This window comes from Ambystoma mexicanum, chromosome 2q (assembly GCF_040938575.1).
Source record: "Ambystoma mexicanum isolate Mex_15411 chromosome 2q, UKY_AmexF1_1, whole genome shotgun sequence".
Taxonomy (NCBI): Eukaryota; Metazoa; Chordata; class Amphibia; order Caudata; family Ambystomatidae; genus Ambystoma; species Ambystoma mexicanum.
In genome coordinates, this window is record NC_090924.1 from 1,368,373,099 (window position 1) to 1,368,391,117 (window position 18,019).

General features: G+C 42.9%; 1 protein-coding gene across 1 annotated transcript in view; it reads right to left on the reverse strand.

The window, feature by feature from the left end:
• Window positions 1-18,019, reverse strand: part of RARB (retinoic acid receptor beta) — a 544,674-nt gene that overhangs the window by 336,010 nt on the left and 190,645 nt on the right. The window contains exon 3 of the mRNA XM_069648851.1: window positions 17,762-17,903. Coding sequence (XP_069504952.1) covers window positions 17,762-17,903 — 142 coding nt within the window. The remainder of the gene's footprint in view (window positions 1-17,761; window positions 17,904-18,019) is intronic.

Sequence of the window (18,019 nt, forward strand, 5' to 3'; positions counted from 1 at the left end):
CTGGAGCTCCTCTGCCTTTGCTTCTAGGAGCTGGAACCTCCCACCTGCCGATATGCTCACTGAGCCAAACCACGATTTTCAAAAGAAGGTTAAATCCTTTGCTTTTTCAGCAGTGATCTGACAGAATCTACTGGCATTTCCGGATATCCTTCACAGCGCCAAGCTGCCCATGGCTGAACATATGGGCCTTGCAAAACCTAGCACACAATCACATACACAGAAATCTGTGTCGAAGGCAGTGACACTCCTGTGCATGCCCATTTCCCCAGGTGGTAGTTTAAAACAGGGGCCTGCCACCTTTGGCTGTCAGTATGTTTTGGACTACAACTTCTTTCCGTCCTTGCCAGCTTAATCAATGGTGGGGGATCATGGGACTCGTAGTCCAAAACATCTGACAAGCCGCCGTTTTCAGACTCCCTTTATAGATGATTACATGGGATTCAATATTTTAGAGAGAGTATGTATTGTTTGCCTGAATGCATTTATCATTGTCTCACTTAAAAAAAAGAAAAAAAAACTGGAATGGTATAATGATGCAATTTAGAAAGTACATGTTTCTGACAGGGCAGTTATATTGGTAAATACATTTTGGGATGTGTGCCTACATCCAATTATACTGTTTGTAGTCTCTATGAAGTCAGTTTGAATGTAGGAGGGATGTGCTGCAGTGAGATAACTGAATCAGAGCTCTGCAACCTTTACCTCTACAGGAGTTTTTGCCATTCACATTGCATCACCCCTAGCAAGCACAGCCAGTGCTGAGGGTCCATGGGAATCGTATTGCAAAACATCTGGAGACTAACCCTTTGCAGACCCATGAACTGAATGGTCCACTTGGGAACCTGTTTTTTCAAGAGTACATTTGCCAACGTGTGGCTGGGTGCAGTGCCCACTCAGTCACACATGGCTTTGAGTAGAATGTGTCTTTCTGTAGGCCAGGGGTGTCACTTACCTGCTCAGGCTGTAGGTCTGCGCAGGCTTGCCGCAATTCCACATTTTGCACTAGCCAGTTGGTTGTAAATGTGAGAGATTGAGGGTGCGGTGCGAGGCTATTGCGACTCTTTGCATTTTTTAAAATAATTGATTGATTGGTTATTTATGATGTGTTAAATACCGATAGGTTTCTAAGCGCGGACCTGGGGATCAAACCTGTATTGCTCTGTGTCGTTTTGCTTCCAAGGCGAGCACGTTACCGCTGAGCTATCCTCCCAGGACAAGATGGGTTAAACACAACACGAGTTGAATTGTCTGTGTCATTTGTGACATTGTATCCCAATTAGATAAGCAATGACAAATTGGAGGATGTCTAGAAGTAGTGATGAATGATTTATTAATTGTATCTTCTTTTTTGTCCTTTTTTCTTCTTTTCTCCCCCCTCTTTCCCCTTCCCCTTCCTTTCTAACTTCACTAAGATGTAATTTTAGACACTTAGTACGTTAAATTGGTAACACACACCAATGTGATCATGAATGGGGTCTTTTTGTGTCCTGAAGAGGGCTTGGGTATGAAAATCACATAGAGTACTGAGCCGAAACTCGAGTCGACACCTTTCTGTCATAAGCTCCACTGTGCACCAACATCTGTATATCCTACATGACTTGTGTGGTGAATTTTTGTATCTAAATTAGATATGTGATACATGCCAGTATTTTAATAAATTGGTGCATTAATGTTAAATCAGCACTTTGCACTTTGGGTCGAACTGTATGATCTATTGTTTTCAACAAATTGTTTACCTTGCGTCTTTTGCACTGTATGAACGGATCATGTATGTAAATTAATGTGGTTGGTTTGTATGAGTTACAGGGTGGGTCAGAGTTGGTTGTGTGTTTCTTAATGAAATCAATGGTTGAATCATAGATCTAGCCATGTATTTGTGATGAATGAGAACATTTGTATACATTGCTGTTTCACTTTCTTTCCATGTATTACACAAAATAAAGTGTATTTTTGATAACAATTAAAAGTTTGTTTCTATGCAAAGAGATCTCTAAGGCAAAGAATAATCATTACATTCTATGAGAGTTTGCATATACCCTGGGGTATATATCCATGTTGTGAAGTGCAATTTCACACTCTGCACTACCTACGCATGCACTGAGCTGTTCACCTGAAGATGCAGGATTTGGGACAGCAATGATTAAAACTCACTCTCTTTGCTGTCTACATCCTATGCATGATGCGGGGAGGCCACAGGAAACTATGTCCTCACCATTCCCAAAGCCTCTCAGAATGAGGCTTTCCAGCGTTGCTCAGAAATGGCCAATTGTTCAGCCCAGCTTTAAGTGCCCAATCCCAAATATCCACTGTTTGGAGGAAAACGTTAGTAGTCATTGAATTGAACTTCTACATGGATAAACACCACATCCTGCTGTCGTACTCTTGCAGCACCACAGTAGCACGTAGAGCGACAGCTAAAAACTAGGTAGTCCAAATGGGGTCTCCCCGTTGATCTTAAATCGTAACAAGGAACTATTGGGAGGCCTCCAACTGCCCATGGTATTCATATCTGCTAGAACACTGATGACATCCAACACTGTCTAAAGGTATCGCTGGACACAGACATCCATTGTCTTATACAATGCTGCATGTCTACCGCCAACGTGAAACTCAACCATGGACATGCTCATGAACTCCAATCATGGTTCACAGCCATCCACCGCTAATGCTTAAGCCCTCCCTTGACCTCGTGGGCAATGTTCCCCAGCCTGTATATTCCTAGCCACCTCTCCATCAATACACACATTACAAAGAAAATACAATCAGTCTGGTTCCAGCTGTTCTGTTTGGGAAAGGTCAAACCCTATGGATTGGTCTTACCCCACCCGAACCCCCACACTCACAGGAATACTGGACTCTTTAGTGGCAGTAATAGGGAATGGAATGTGAAGAGCGATTTTAAAATTGAGGACATTGAGAATATCAATCTACTTAAGACATTGGGAGAACAAAATACTGAAGAAATTCATACTACTATGTTTGAATTAGGAATAACACCGATAGGCCTTCTGGAAAAGGAACTTAAGACCAAATCAAGGTTTACACCACAATTTTCAGCTGAAAATATGATTGAGGTCTTCTATAAAGCGACCGCCAGAGACATCTATGAATTACACGAAACTGTGAGGACAAGTAAGAGCAAACCTAATCTAACCAGACAAGAACAATTATCACTGCGGGAATTACAAAAGGACAGATGTATAGTTATCAAAGAGGCAGACAAGGGTTGAAATATAATAGTGATGGATAGACAAGATTACATACAGATAGCATCGAATCACCTAATGACACCTTGCTGTTACGAGGAACTGTCCAGGAACCCCAAAAATGACATCATAGTACAAATGGAGGAATTTGTTACTGAATGCCATAGAAAATGACTAATTTCTGATGAAGAAAGAAAGGCACTGAACAACAAATTCCCAATAATACCAACTCTGTATTTCCTTCCGAAGGTGCACAAGAAATTTGACAAAATTCCAGAAGGATGCCCAATACTTAGTGGTATTCGTTGGCTAACGGAGAGAATTTCAGAATATATAGATAATGCCCTGCGACCACGGTTGACCAAACTCAAAGCCTACATCAAGGATACGACGGATACGATTAAAATCATAAACAAAGTGGTCTGGAAACCATCGTACTTACTGGCTACCTGGGATGTCCGGTCTCTTTATACCATCATTGAGCATTCAGCAGCTATTAAGACCATAGACTATGAATTTAAAGATGACTCTGCCTCACATTACCAATATATACAGATGCTCAAGGAAATGCTGGCATTCACATTGGACAACAATATTTTCATATTTGATAATAAATTCTACAGGCAAAGCAGAGGGATCGCTATGGGCACTAAATATGCTCTGTCCCTTGCAGATTTGTTTATGGGGATGTATGAATAGAAACAAGTATATTTATACGAAGCATATGTAAGTAATGTGATACTATGGATTCGATTTATTGACAATGTCCTACTGATATGGAATGGAACGAGTGCGGAACTAAACGTATTAAAAAATAGAATGAACCAGAATGATCTTGGAATTTAATTCTTGGGCCATGATAGTGCAACTCAAATAAACTTTCTGGACCTTACAATCTTTGTGGATGATAAGAAATTGTATACACGGACATTCCGAAAGGAAACAGAGGTTAACTCTACATTACATGCGTTGAGCTGTGAAGTGGAATATCCTGATGGGTGAGTTCATCAGAGCTCGAAGAAATTGCAATCACACTAATGATTTCGTAGCGGAATGTGATTTATTACAGGAACGTTTTCAACAGAGGGGCTATTCAAAAGCATGTATTAGAGCGGCTCGAAAGAAGTCCACAAACATGTTATGGGATCAAACGTTGGTGCCAAAGTCATACCAAACCAAAAAGGATCACAAGGAGATTAATTTCATCACAACCTACAGTCAAGATAGTGACAAACTGAGGAAAACATTTAACAAAAATTGGCATTTGTTAAAATTGGACCCTCATCTCACAGAGTATATTGGTAATAAACCTAGGTTAACATTTAGTAAAGCATAGACAATCAAAATGACTCTGAGCCCCTCACTACTACCGGATCTGAACACGGAACCTACTAGAACCTGGTTGGATAGAGGTATTTTTGGTTTCCGCAAATGTGGGACATGTACCATGTGCCACCATGCACATCAAGCGACAACCAGCTTTGAGGACGCAAGAGGAATACGAATGGACTTTAAAGAAAATATAAATCATCTTTCTAAATATACAGTATATGCTATCATTTGTCTGTGTAAATTGATATACATTGGAAGCACGATAAGAGAAGTCAGAATCTGATTTTGTGAGCATTTCTCATCAGTGGGTAGCCAAGACGCAGCATTGCCCTTGGCCCAACATTGGCAACTAAAACACCAGATGGATGATAAAAGGAACTTAAGTTTATTGGACTTCAGAAACTGAAACTAGGATGAAGAGGGGGAGATTTGGAGAGAAGACTCAAACAGATGGAAGCGAGACTTGTATGTAAATTCCGATCAATTGTGTTTGGTCTGAATCAGGATAATGAGATGACAAACTTTTTATGAATTCAATAACAACTAACAATATACACGGAAATGTAACTAATTCTTGTCAGATAACAATTTAAGTATTGATTGGTTGACCAATATGTAATCTGGTTTAGCATGTAATGTGACAATGCATTCTTATGGTATAACGTGTCATTTTCTGTTAAAACAAATATGTATGGTAAATGTGAATGTACAGATACAGCCAACATGGAAGCAGAACTCTGCCGGATTGAAAGTGGATCAAAGGCCACAGGACCCCACTACATTGATTGGTAATGTGTATCAAGGCTCCTTTTTCTTTCCCTGCCCTGTCTATCCAGGGTCACTTAGTATGGGCCCTGTGTAACAGGGATATTGATGATATATTAACCTTTTATCATGAACATGCAACAGCTGTAAACTTGAACTAATTTATAGCAACTCCATTATGCTCAATTGGACCATTCTAATTAGAGTTCAATGTTCCATTTTTGTAATGCTTACAATAGGGATGTTTTGAATCCCATACTTGTGATGTTTTCCTATGCAAATTTAGATGACAACAGGGTTATTTTCACTTAATGAGGGATGTTTCCAAACCCATTAAGGACTAGAGAAAATATCATTAGAATACAATGATTGACATTGTCCGGAGTAATGGGGATTCTTTTATGGGTGCACCAAGCACGGACTTTAGCAGTATTTTGAATATGATGTATACAGTTTGATGGTTATTATATTAAGCCAGGCAGCCTAATCTTAATATATCTCAAACAGAATCTAGATTATTAATTTATATTTCATGTATACAAGCGCAGACTTTAGCTACTGCCCTAAACATTTACCACGTACCAAACCACATGAAGATTGATGTTATAAACTATTATCTTTTGAGAACTATAACTTTACTTTTATTATATCACCGAGGCTCTTCTAATTTATACAATTTCAAAACTCCTTTTCCATGAATACAATTGCGGTCAACATTAGGGACGCCTTTCAAACATGGCGCTCCTTGTTACTTAGTCAGACATAGACAAGGGACAAGTGGAGTTGCTAGGGAAACATGATATACAATGCACGACCCGCGCGACAGTGTTCAGACTAACAGTGCCGATGCAAGGAAATATGCTTGAAGCGGCTACAGGTGAGACGGCAAGGGGACGTTATTTTATGTCCGCGAGCCCATAGGAAGACGACATGGATAAGGATACAATCTTGACACACACGGCCCGAGGCGAAGCGCAGTTATGTATAAGCAGACCCTTTGTCTGCCATGAATACGTGGTCCTAGCAGTGGACTTACATTTTTGAATTAAGCACACAAATTTGGGAATAGATATGACACATAGGGTGAAGATTAGTGGGATTTTAATTAATTGCACTCTAATTTCATAACGCCAGAGCGTCCGACTAGTGCAGCTCCTTAGACAAATATGATCTTTTTTGTTTCAGGGATTAACCCGTGAACAAAGGTTTTTTGGAAAACCCAACTGGTAAGCCGGCAACACTTGTATATTTAAAGGACAATGTTTAACTTGGGAGCATTAACAACATATTTTACTAATAACCTCTTACCGGGAGGATTTTCTGTGTCAAACATTAATTGATATATATAACAGCCACAGCATGTTCATTGGTTTAAAGTGTTTGGACTAATAACACCTGTGCATAAATTAGATATGTTTTATTTGAATTTAGGCATTACTAACATGCACAATTTGGACTATAATTATAGGAATCAGACTGGGTACATTGTGTATAACATTGGATTAAATCATGTGGGTGCTTTGGATATGAATGGCATAGAAAGGTACATAATGGACATTTCAATTAATCGATGTACATCATTTTTTTTCTTTTTTTTGTTTCATATTTCTCTTTTTTCTTTTTCTTTCTCTAATTGATTGCTACATATACATTTGCCTGCTCTCTAATCAATGATGCATATCATATGTCATTGAATAACATATTCTGCAATCCCTATCTCATTCCACACTCCTATATATACTAAAACTGTATGAATTGTTATTTTTATTTATTTGTGGGAATGTAACCCTTTGAACAGTATTTGGACTTGATTTAATTGCACAGATTTTTTGTTTTGAAAAAGGCCCTTGAGAGGCCGAAACACGTGTTAACAATTAAAGGGCACAATTAAACAATTAAAGGGCAAAACTAAGCAATACAATTGGTGTTCCTCTTGAAGTCTTTCCTAAAAAGACAACAATTTGGAACTCAACTGGATCTTTTTGGGCGCTGTCACTGTGTGGTTCATTCCACATTGCTTCCTTCGGGAGAAGCGTGGCACCTCTGGTGGTCACAGCCACACCAGGGGCTACATCTTCCATGCAAGACATCAAACTTGCAAAAGAGTTTTAAAAAACATAGAGGCAAGCTTCCACTGTCTGTACCCTAAACTAAGACCAACATCTTCTTCCTGTAAGGAATTCTTCATGGCAATCGTGGAGGAATTGGATGAAGTGTCATACAAGTTATCAACAGTGGAATTCAAGATGGCGCCTTCTCGGCGTCGTATCAACAAACCACTTACAGCTCTAGTCTATTTCCAACATGGCGTCCGCATCATACCGCTCTATATCTGTCATCTCTATAATCGGGTAAGATGCGTCGCTTCTGTTCGCTTCACAGAGCCGTGCCTGTGTTTTTCTCCGTGTCCCAGCTACTTTGCTTAGCGTATAACCCTTATTCTCTGCCTACTACTCCTTTGCCTTTTTCGTGCTTCGCCACAACTTATCTGATCCGTTTACCCTTTCTCTTCTTAGCCTCTGCTCCAGATCTATTCCAGCGATCCTGCTTCCTTCTACTTTCTACGGCATCCTTGGCTGTCGGATCCTGCACCTGTTTACGGAATCCTTACCTTTCTCTTACTCCTTCTCCCCTTCCTTTTCTGTTCAGTATTCCCTTCTTGTTTCCTCTTCTTCCTTACTCTTTTCGTTCTGGTGTGTTATCTGGCACGATACCCCTGCCGGGCTCCTTCCGGTACCTGCTTCCAATTCACTCATCTCTGCTTCGGCTCAACTGTCCTGCAAGCCAGTGGAAAACAGCAGAATCACACCTATTCATCTCCGCGCCTGGAACCATTCCTCTTCCACCACAACCTTCGGAACTTACCTTCAATCTACTGCAGTGTCCACTGGTATTTCAGGCTGAAACCCACCATCTGCCAGGATTCATCTATTGGGTTTTCTTCCCCACAAGGGTTTCTCAAGGGTGCTGCCCCTGAGGTGCACGGAGCCCAGTTTTCTGGTCTCTGGACACCTTAGGGGACGCACCCACTAACATCTGAACCTTTTTCAGCCACAGCTGCTGCTACGGACAATCGTGAGTAACTGTTTGGATTGTGATACTTCCAGACAGATCTTCCCACCACCTTCATGTGATCCATGAACAAGTGAAAGACTCACATGTTTAAAGGGCACCACAGCAATTTAAGAGCATTAAGCGTACACCACAACTGACCCCCAAGATGTCCAGACATCTTTGCAACCACACGCTGTTCCATGCAAGTCTTTCTCTTTATAACTACCTGAATACACTGCCCAGAGGACTAGGTCACTGAAATGACAGTCGCCATCGTATAAATACATCACTATCAGCACCCACCTCTGTTGCAGGCATAATATACCCTCTTGTGGGTAACCAGTGACCACAGTGTCCGGTGCATGCGTGCTTGTGGCAATAGGCTGAAGGCACCTACACGTTCAGAAACTGTTTCAGACAAATACAAATTAAGAGAAGTCGCAAAGATATGTGACTGGACCCAGAGTGGGTTTCTGAAGTATTGAGGTTTGACAAATATTTCAGGTATTGGCTTTTGTACCAGATGATCGGATGGTGAATCCTGGCTTCCCTATTTGACCTACATTTTATGTTCCTTGATAAGCATTATTGCTGCCTTGTGCCCCAGTTATCTTTCACAATAAAATTGGGGTCACTCAGAAAAAGGGCAGGAAAGTACGAGTGAGCTTCATATTACGGAATTCCAAATGAGTATTTGAACCCGTTTCAATGTATGGGTTTGTGAAAATTGAAATGCACGTACACAGTGGAAAAAAGAAGCAAAGGAAATTCTACTTTGTAGCAAAAATACACAGTTCAAATACCCCTCACAATAGAAGAGTAATTAAAACAGAACTCAATATGTTAAGGATATAATGCAAATTGCATCAACTTCCATTTTTTCCACAATAACAATACAAACGTCTGCCCATTCTGTCTGTCCTCAAAAGCTCCTAGAATGTATTGAATGTAAGGTATTTAGCTACAATAATGCCTTAAGAGAACTTTGAATGTTTTATGCGCTGTTTTTGTTGTCTTGCGACCAATTTACTTGCACTGTCGTTGGGCGGAAAATCTGCTATCTGAAACCTCTGGCGCGGCCACAATTTCAGCTGGGGAGGAAATTTACCAAATGTCTACGCCCCCAAGACTATGGAAACTCCTCCCCATCAGCCTCAGACTTGCCCCCATGCTCCTACAATTCAGAAAGGAACTCAAGACCCACCTCTTCAAGGAGTCGCTCCTCCTCAACACATAGGCTATCACGTCACCCCTTGCGCCAACTGACTCGCTAGACACTGCCCGCCCCACTGCTCCCCGCCACCCGGTACAGCTGTACCCCTCCTCTGTGCCTCTCTGTATCCTACACCCCACAGTATATCTGGTCTGTTGTTACCTCTGAAAAGTGCTCCGTTATGCATCTGTTTTGATGTACACCTGTGCAAAGCGCTCCGTTGCTTCTCGAAGCTAGGCACATGCTCAATAAACACCATGATAATTATTATTATTATTAAAAAAGGGATATATAGGGAATTATGTCACGATACCCAACCAGATCTCATAAAACCAAGGGACATTCTGGAAACCTTACTGGCGATTGTTGGGGGCGTCAGAATGGGCAGAGACCTAGAACTGTTCCTTTTCACTAGATAGCCCCCTTACACTGCCACTGACTCTGAAAAAACTACATTCGACTGAAACCCTGGCGGATAAACAAACATATACGTGCTTGTTTTAATGGACACAGAAAACACCCCGGCCCCGCTATGGACACGAGAGGTGTTATCAGAACACTGTCATTGCAAGGGTTCATGTACAGGGCAAACGCCACGCAGAGGAAGCAAGCCGAGGGCAGGCCTTCCTGCCCACTTTCAGAGTTCAGCACTCGTTCATCATCTTATCATGAAACTTTCCATATCTGCTCTGCTCCTACAACAAATGAGGTTTTTGTGTAAGCTGGGCCCACGTACCTTCCACTGGGATTGGTTTGTTGAAAACTAAATACCAACACTGCAATTCATGTTCTCTTAACCTACAGTGCCCATTTGTGTATGCCCTTTTCGGTGACCATGATTTTGTTCTACAGAAAATGGCTGCCACATTATCTGGCAGCCATTTTCTTTTGGGCTATTTCTGGAGCCGATGTGGATACACTGGGGGTGAATGGGGTAAATGATACACAGGCTGTCCTGGAGTTTGGGAGGGATTAATTGCCATTAGTGGCAACATCAGGAATGGTTTCTTATCCCTGATTCTGCGGTTTACCCAATTTTGTGAAACTGCGCAACATGCGGTTGCGCAGGTTCTCCATGTCATAGTTTACATCATGCCTACCTCATCTCCAGCAAATCCATTTAGTACATCATTACCAGTTTACATTATGCCCAGTCATGAAATTAGCATATGTCCACCGAAAGATGGCAGAGTGCTTAGAGCTTGCACTCATGCAATAGTATATTGCGCCCTGGCATGCCATGCCATATCAATGATGCATGAAATGCCAATTCCTGGTAGGCTTCGCATTCACGGGCAATTCCCAGTTTGCATTTCCAGTGAGCCCTTAGTATGGCATTCCCAGTAAGCTTGACAGCCCCAGTAATCTCCTAGTCTAAAATGTCAAATAAACTCTACATTCACAATAAACTGCCACTTGGACATGCCCAGTCAGCTTGGCATTCCCGCTAAGCCCCCTCGTTTTCCAAGTGAGGTTGATATTCCCAATAAGATCCCACTGTGAGATTCCCAATGGGTCCACGGCATTCGTGGTAAGCTCTCGGCTTGAAATTCTCAGTAAATGGCACTGAAAAATGTTGACTCAGCCCCAACTATCAGAGAGAGCCAACTCTTATACGAGAATCCCGGCAGACATAACGCATATTCCATGGCCCAGTAAACACAACGGCAGGCAGCGTGATGAGGATCCAGAGCCATTACCCCGAGATCCGGCCTTCCCAATACACAGGATAAAATGAGCACCTACATTCGCACCTCAGCACCTAAAAACAGGACATTGACACAAAAGCCTTCCTCCTTATTGACAACTTCTCCATCCAGGGTCTTCGGCAAAACTGTGTGATTCTGGGCAAATCCCTTAAACTCTGCCTGCCATATTTCGCTTTTCTACCAACATTGGAAATGCATAGAATTGGAGAGTAACCGGTGTTAAGTGCAAAGTTAAATTATGGACTGGACAAGAAATGTGACTCGCTTTCCACACTCTTCAAGTACTCCTGGTTTGCCAGGAACGCACACATGGAGCACCCAATCATGGAGTGTGTTACCATGTGTGAATCCAGGTAAAAGACAGCTGCAGAGAAAACACATCTCATCACCCTATTTCATTTGCATATGAGAATCCGCCCATCCATACAAACAAACCTTTGCAGAAGAGGGCACCGGCCGGGGGTGGACTAGCAACCAAAAGAGCCCCTGGATATAATTTGTCAAAGTGGGCCCAAATAACTGATTATCAGCAAGCTCAACCCTTTTCCCATGAGAACATTTAGAAATTACATAGGAGACCACCCAAAAGAGGCACGGGTGCTGAGTCTACCGGGAAATCTCTAGAGTTCCCTATAGGATGGTCCACCCCTGGCATCGACAAACTGGACAATGCTAATATAACAACAGCTAAGGAGAAAGCCAATAATTTGGTCTCTTGTATAGTGAGCCCATTACCAAGTATTGGGTGCACAGGGTAGGGAATGGGCTAGAATAAGACACAGCATCGGTGTGAGGTCTTGTCTTGTGAGGTCACTGTTGCATCCCACCGTCCAAATTCCTGAGTTGTTCCCAATATTTGCTGCTGAGACAGAGGTCTCACCCCGCAAGCACACCCTGTTGCCAGCCTATCAAAATGGGTATGTATATATATATATATATATATATATATATATCCCGGGATTCAAAGATATTTTTCTGTTATGGTGAGTATCGAGACACATGAAAATAGCAGCGAGGCTAATTTGCATGACTTGATCAGAAGGGTTTCAGAACGAATCACTATTACAGAAACATTTCAAATGTAAAATGTGGTCAATTGTATGTTCCCAGAATGCTCTTTGCTTTTATGCAAATCACCGGGATTGGATTTCTTGAACAGCTATGTTGCTGCTCGGCTTGAGCTCCACCCTTCCGCCTCTCCAGCATTAAGGATGGTCCAGCCCCTGTTTGCGTATTACAACACACATCATACAAAGTGACATGTACAGTGGAGGCTGGTGAGGGAGCTCAAACCAAACAAGGGGTGCTTGCGAGGGGTTCTTACTCCCGAGATAATGTTTGAAACATTGGGTTAAAATGGTGCATCTTACATCACTTTCTTTAAAGAATTGGGTAGAAAGCCATACAGTTTGCAATTGGTGTTGCATGGTAGCACATGGGAAAACCAATATTTGCAAGTCACCAACCATGCACAGGAACATTTTTCAAATGCATTTCATGCCACCTTTGCCCAATACATATGCCAGTTTAAAAATATGTTAATGCTGGCTGTTCCCATGCATGCCCATGCAGGCTGCACAATATATGCCAGTATTACCCTATAAGGACTCCCAGAATGTATATACAGGCTGGATGCACATCAGTGTTATCACTGGCTAGACTGGCCTACTACATTCAATGTGTTCCAGATTAGACATGTAGTAACATTTACATTTGCTCTACCCTTGATGCATGGTCCTGTGCATCAGGGGTAAAGCAAAACAAGCATTTGCAATGGCCACAGTGCGGGCTTTCGTGTAGACATGGGAAAGGTACTGCTGTATTGGAATTAACTGACCATCAATGGCAGCAGGTGCAAAATGGTTCGAGAACCTTCCCAACTAACAGCAGTTCCTGGAAAATGCCTAATGTGCACCCGCCAAATCTGTTGGCTTTGTCAATGCTTGTTTTTAACAGGCCTTCAGTAAAGGACAAGCATGGTACTTTTAAATAAAGTGGCTGTAGACAGATCTGGTCAAGACAAATTTTATTACACCAATGGTGTGTTTACAGTGCCCATTAAGTCATTCACTCTAAGAAGACTTGAGAAAACACTGGCAGGCACTTCGAGTGCAAAGTTTGACAGTAAGGCTTGTTTAAAACTAGCTCAACGTGCTGCCATGAGGCAGTGTTTTTTTGGGGGTGGTCAGGGACTAGGTGGGAATTGCCACAGGTATTAGCATGGCCATAGGCAGTCAATGGGGGGGTGTAGAGGGAGATATCCAGACAACACCTACAAGCTTTGTGGCATTTTCCCCTATCTGTACTCTAATGCAGTAGTTTTGACTTATAGGTGGCGCACCTAATAGCTAAAACTAAAAAGGATGTCATAGTCTATCACTTGGATGATTAATATTGAGGATGTTTATGTCTGCATTGTTGAGAGCTGCCTGCCTTAGGTTAAAAAAGCACTGCTCTATAAGAAAATAACAAGTGTCTTGGCCTTAAATTCAAAAGCACTTTGCAGTCTGAACTTACATTTGTACTGTTCATGTGGGTATTTTAAGTCAGATGTATGCAGCTGTGTTAGCTGAAAAGTAGAGCTATGTGGAAATGTCACACATGGGCATAGGCTGTTGCGAAAGGACATGTTGAGGCGGGCTTAATTACTAACCCTATGGTGCTCTTGCAGTGTTTTCATTTCATCAAAACAAAACTTGCTGCTGGTTCTATTGGATACTCACTTTTATTTTTTGTCAGAATAAACACAATCGGACTGGTCGGGCGGAAGGAGGATTTATGGTCAACAATCACTGTTCCCAAACTTCCCAGCTGGAAATGCTGGGAACGCGAAAACCTCACACAACAACCTTGATGAGGCTGAAGATGTTTTTGTGCTTCTGGCTGCCGCGAGGCCCCACCTAGGCGCGAGGCCTGGGCAGTTTGCCCCTCCTGCACCCCCCTCGTGACGGCCCTGGCTAGGGCTGTGTCATTTTAGAACCAGAACTGCGTCATATTAGAACCAGGGCTTGTCATGTGAGAACTAGGGCTGCATTACGTGAGAATTACGGCGGCATCATGGTAGAACTAGCTCTGTGTCATGTTACAATATAGGACAACATCCTGTCAGAACTAGGGTTACGCCATGTGAGATCTAGGGTTGCAGCCCTTCATACTCGCAAGATTGCTAAAGTGTCATTTAAGTGGGAAACAATAGCAGATACCATTACAGTGCTTAGAAGCGGGAGGATTCCAACACAACACACTATATAAAAACCTTATATGATATAGTTTTTGTTTTTACTATGTTAGTTTAATATAAAACTTTTACAAGAAAGTATCTCACGTTTCCTTTGCATTCATTAATGTCTGAAGTTCCAGTTAACAGGACCAAAACGAGAGAGCTAGGCGTCCTTCGATTTTTGATTCAATCCTGTTAAGGAGGTCTTTCAATCTGCGACCCCTTTCAGCTCAGGGGGATTCCCCACATAGGCTCCATTTCTTGCACCTTGTTCATAAACTTGATGTTGATATTGATATTGATATTTTATTTCTATCGCGCTCGTACACAAGTGTTTCAGAGCGCGACACGGCAAAGGAGGGGAACAGGGGAGAAACAAAACAACGCTCTTGCTAGGCCCAGTGATATTGACAACGCGCAAAAGCATGGGGGAGGGGGAGCGGAAAAGTGGAAGGAAGGAGGGAGACGTGGAAAGTGCAGAGCAAAAGGAGAACAGAAATAAATACAAATAAATAAATAAATAAACAATAAAAGCAAACAAAAGTGATAGTGCAGTCAGCAAGTGGCAAGTGCTGAGTTGAGGCAGTGCGGGAGCCTGGCTAGGTAAGGAGGAGCCTGGGCCTGGCGGACAAAAGGTGGCCAGGTGCACAGTGCCAAGAGAGACCAGATCAGCAGGGGGAGAGGGGCGAAGACAGGAGCAAAGAGGATGGTTTTAAGGTGCTTCCTGAACCAGAGATGGTTCTCCACAAGTTCACAACAGAAAGGACTCAAGCAACCTTTTCTTCATCTGTTGGAGGAACCCACCAGCCCTCCCGGGCACAGAGAGGGAACAAGCTTAATCAAGGCACTGACATGTAATGCTCTCAACTCGGTGCGTCCAGGACAAAAGAGCAGAAGATGATTCAGAGACTCTACTTGGTCGGTTTCTCGGCAGAACCGACATTGGCTTGTGGTTTTTCCATCTCGCCAAGATCTTGCAACTAATACTTCGCTCGTTGGGGGGAAGTTTAGTCTTAGCTGCATGAACTGGTTTCTAAGGTGTGTGTTTGGAAATTGGCTGAGGTATTTAGGAAGAATGCCCAACTTTCTAACCTCGTGGTCCAACTGATGGTGCCATTTATAAGTAAAAGCTTGGTCCAATGTTGTTTTCCAGTCCAGTTCATATCATTTTTATTTTACTCTACATGGGTTTGTTAGGAGCTCCTCCACAGTACAGCCTATCTGGTTTAGTTCTTGGACGTTTGCACTCACCCAATTATTTGTAGGTCTGTTTGGACCTTGACCCATGTCCTTATTCATATTTTCAAAAATATGTGGTCTTGCCACTCCTACACATCTCCCAAATGGTGAGAGTCTTTCCCACTCCACGGTTGCTTTTAGGGAGGCTACACCCATTTCTCTTCTCAGAATGGACATGGGTAAGGATCGAGAAACTCTCATGAACTTCTTCCAAAAGAGCCCGTCTAACCGCAACCATAATTTAGGGGGTATCTTCAAGATTGTCTCTGAGCCGTAGGGAGTGTTGGCACGACTTTCATATTGTTAAAGTCCAGGACCTTCACAAATAAATAAAATACAAAATACAAATACAAATACAAATACAGGACTGGGATTAATGTAAAACGCCCATATTTCCGAATTAATCTACAGGCCTGACTCGCCAAGGTATTTGCTTTGTTATTCAGAAAATCCACCATCGGGGCCTCAGAGTCGCTGTTGTTAATCCATGTTCCTAGATATTTGAAGGTTGACACTTGTTATATCTTTGTATGCTCCAGATACCATGCTTAAGTATGTTTTTTTTGCTTCCTTCTTTTGATTTTCTTGAAGACAAGAATGTTCTCAGTGTTTATCTAGAGCTCGTTCTCCACCACGTAATTACTTAGTTGGTCAAGCTGACGCTGAAGACCCACCAGGGTTTGATCTAGCCACACCCCTGCTACGTTTAAAGGGCATTACAATCAGCTGCAGCGCCGGCTGAAGGTGTGCTACGGGGTGCGGCCGCATAAGCGCACCCCTCCTCCATGCAGCAAATAAAGGGCACCTATCCTCCAACTCAGTGCCATGTAAACTTAAGTATTGGTCCGGCCCAGTGCCTATTAAAGAATCACGCTGTGCCAGGCGTGTCCCTTAAGCCCCCTTTACAAGAACAGCAGGGGGCTCCGTTCTGTTGTCGGCGCACATATTTGGGAGGTAACTGGGTTGTGTGGGGCTTTCATTTGTAAATGTCCCATCGCAGTTCTAATTGCCTATACATTCGTAAAAATGGGCTGCTGCTGATGACCCAGATAGGTTTAACAAAAGTAATCACCAGCCCCTTTGTTTAGGTGCCAAACAAACACATCTTTGAGTAGGAGAGGTGTCCAGGGTTCAGTGAGGCACCAATGGATGCTGTCAGAATGTTGGGGAGGGTGGGCTGGGAGCACACTGAAAAATATCGTACAGGGCGCTGGCAGACCTGTGGCCGGCACTGATCAGCTTGAACCAGCCTGATTCAGGTAATGGTAGCCGATCACACAAGGAGTGGAGGGAATGCAGGGAAGGGGGGGCTGTATTTGCTCACAGGAAACGATTTATGTTTCAACTGACACGTTCTGCGTGAGTTTGTGAGTTGGAGCCATGCCACACCTCCAGATTCTACAATTCCTAGTGCCATTTTCTACAGGAAGGGGCGGGACTTCAGCAAGTCCACTTCCGGCTTCATTTACTGAAAGGAATTGCTTTCGCTACAGCGCAGCCTACTGGTGGAGATGGGAGAATCCTTGTTAATTCCTATGGAGATGATACCAATACCGTGGTGGAACTGCACGGCGGGCACTGCCTGATCTAAATAAGACGCTCTATCTCCGTTTCTATAGGAATAAAGATACATATGCCCGCGACGGCACTGAACACATTCTCCGCGTGCACGCTGTATCATTTGTGAGGGCCATTCCTCACTACACCTTAAAGCGAATCACAGTGGATGTTGCTGTAAATCCCAACTGACACCGAGGCTCCGCAATGCACGGGGACCCCCTGATGGGATGGCAGTATATTTAATCAATTGCAGTCAAATTCATAGTCATTGCATCAAGTGATGCTGACAAATCAGAATGTATTCCACTTACCGACTCAGGAGGCTTTTAAAATGACACATTTATTGGTTTGAGAAGTACTTCTTTTCTTAAAGGCCTGTCATAGTCAAAGTCATGCTAGGAGCAGGACTCACATACTTTTTAATGACAAAGGGAATGCAACCGCTACCTTGGTCTCAACTTACACTCTTTGGACATGCCAACTTCGAAGCAGCGTTGCAGCCGGCAGTACTGGCAGCGGTTCCTGGTGACCTTATTAATAACGCAGTTTTTGTCGCGGTGACACGTGTAAACCATGTTCTTTTGAATACTCCTGCGGAAAAAGCCCTGTAATGAAAGAGAGAGAAAAAAGACATAGCATCAGACAATGGAACCTGGGCCCGGGATCAAAGCCCGCCTCATCCTACCCCTGATTGCTCCCTGCGGGTAATGACGCGCCCGGC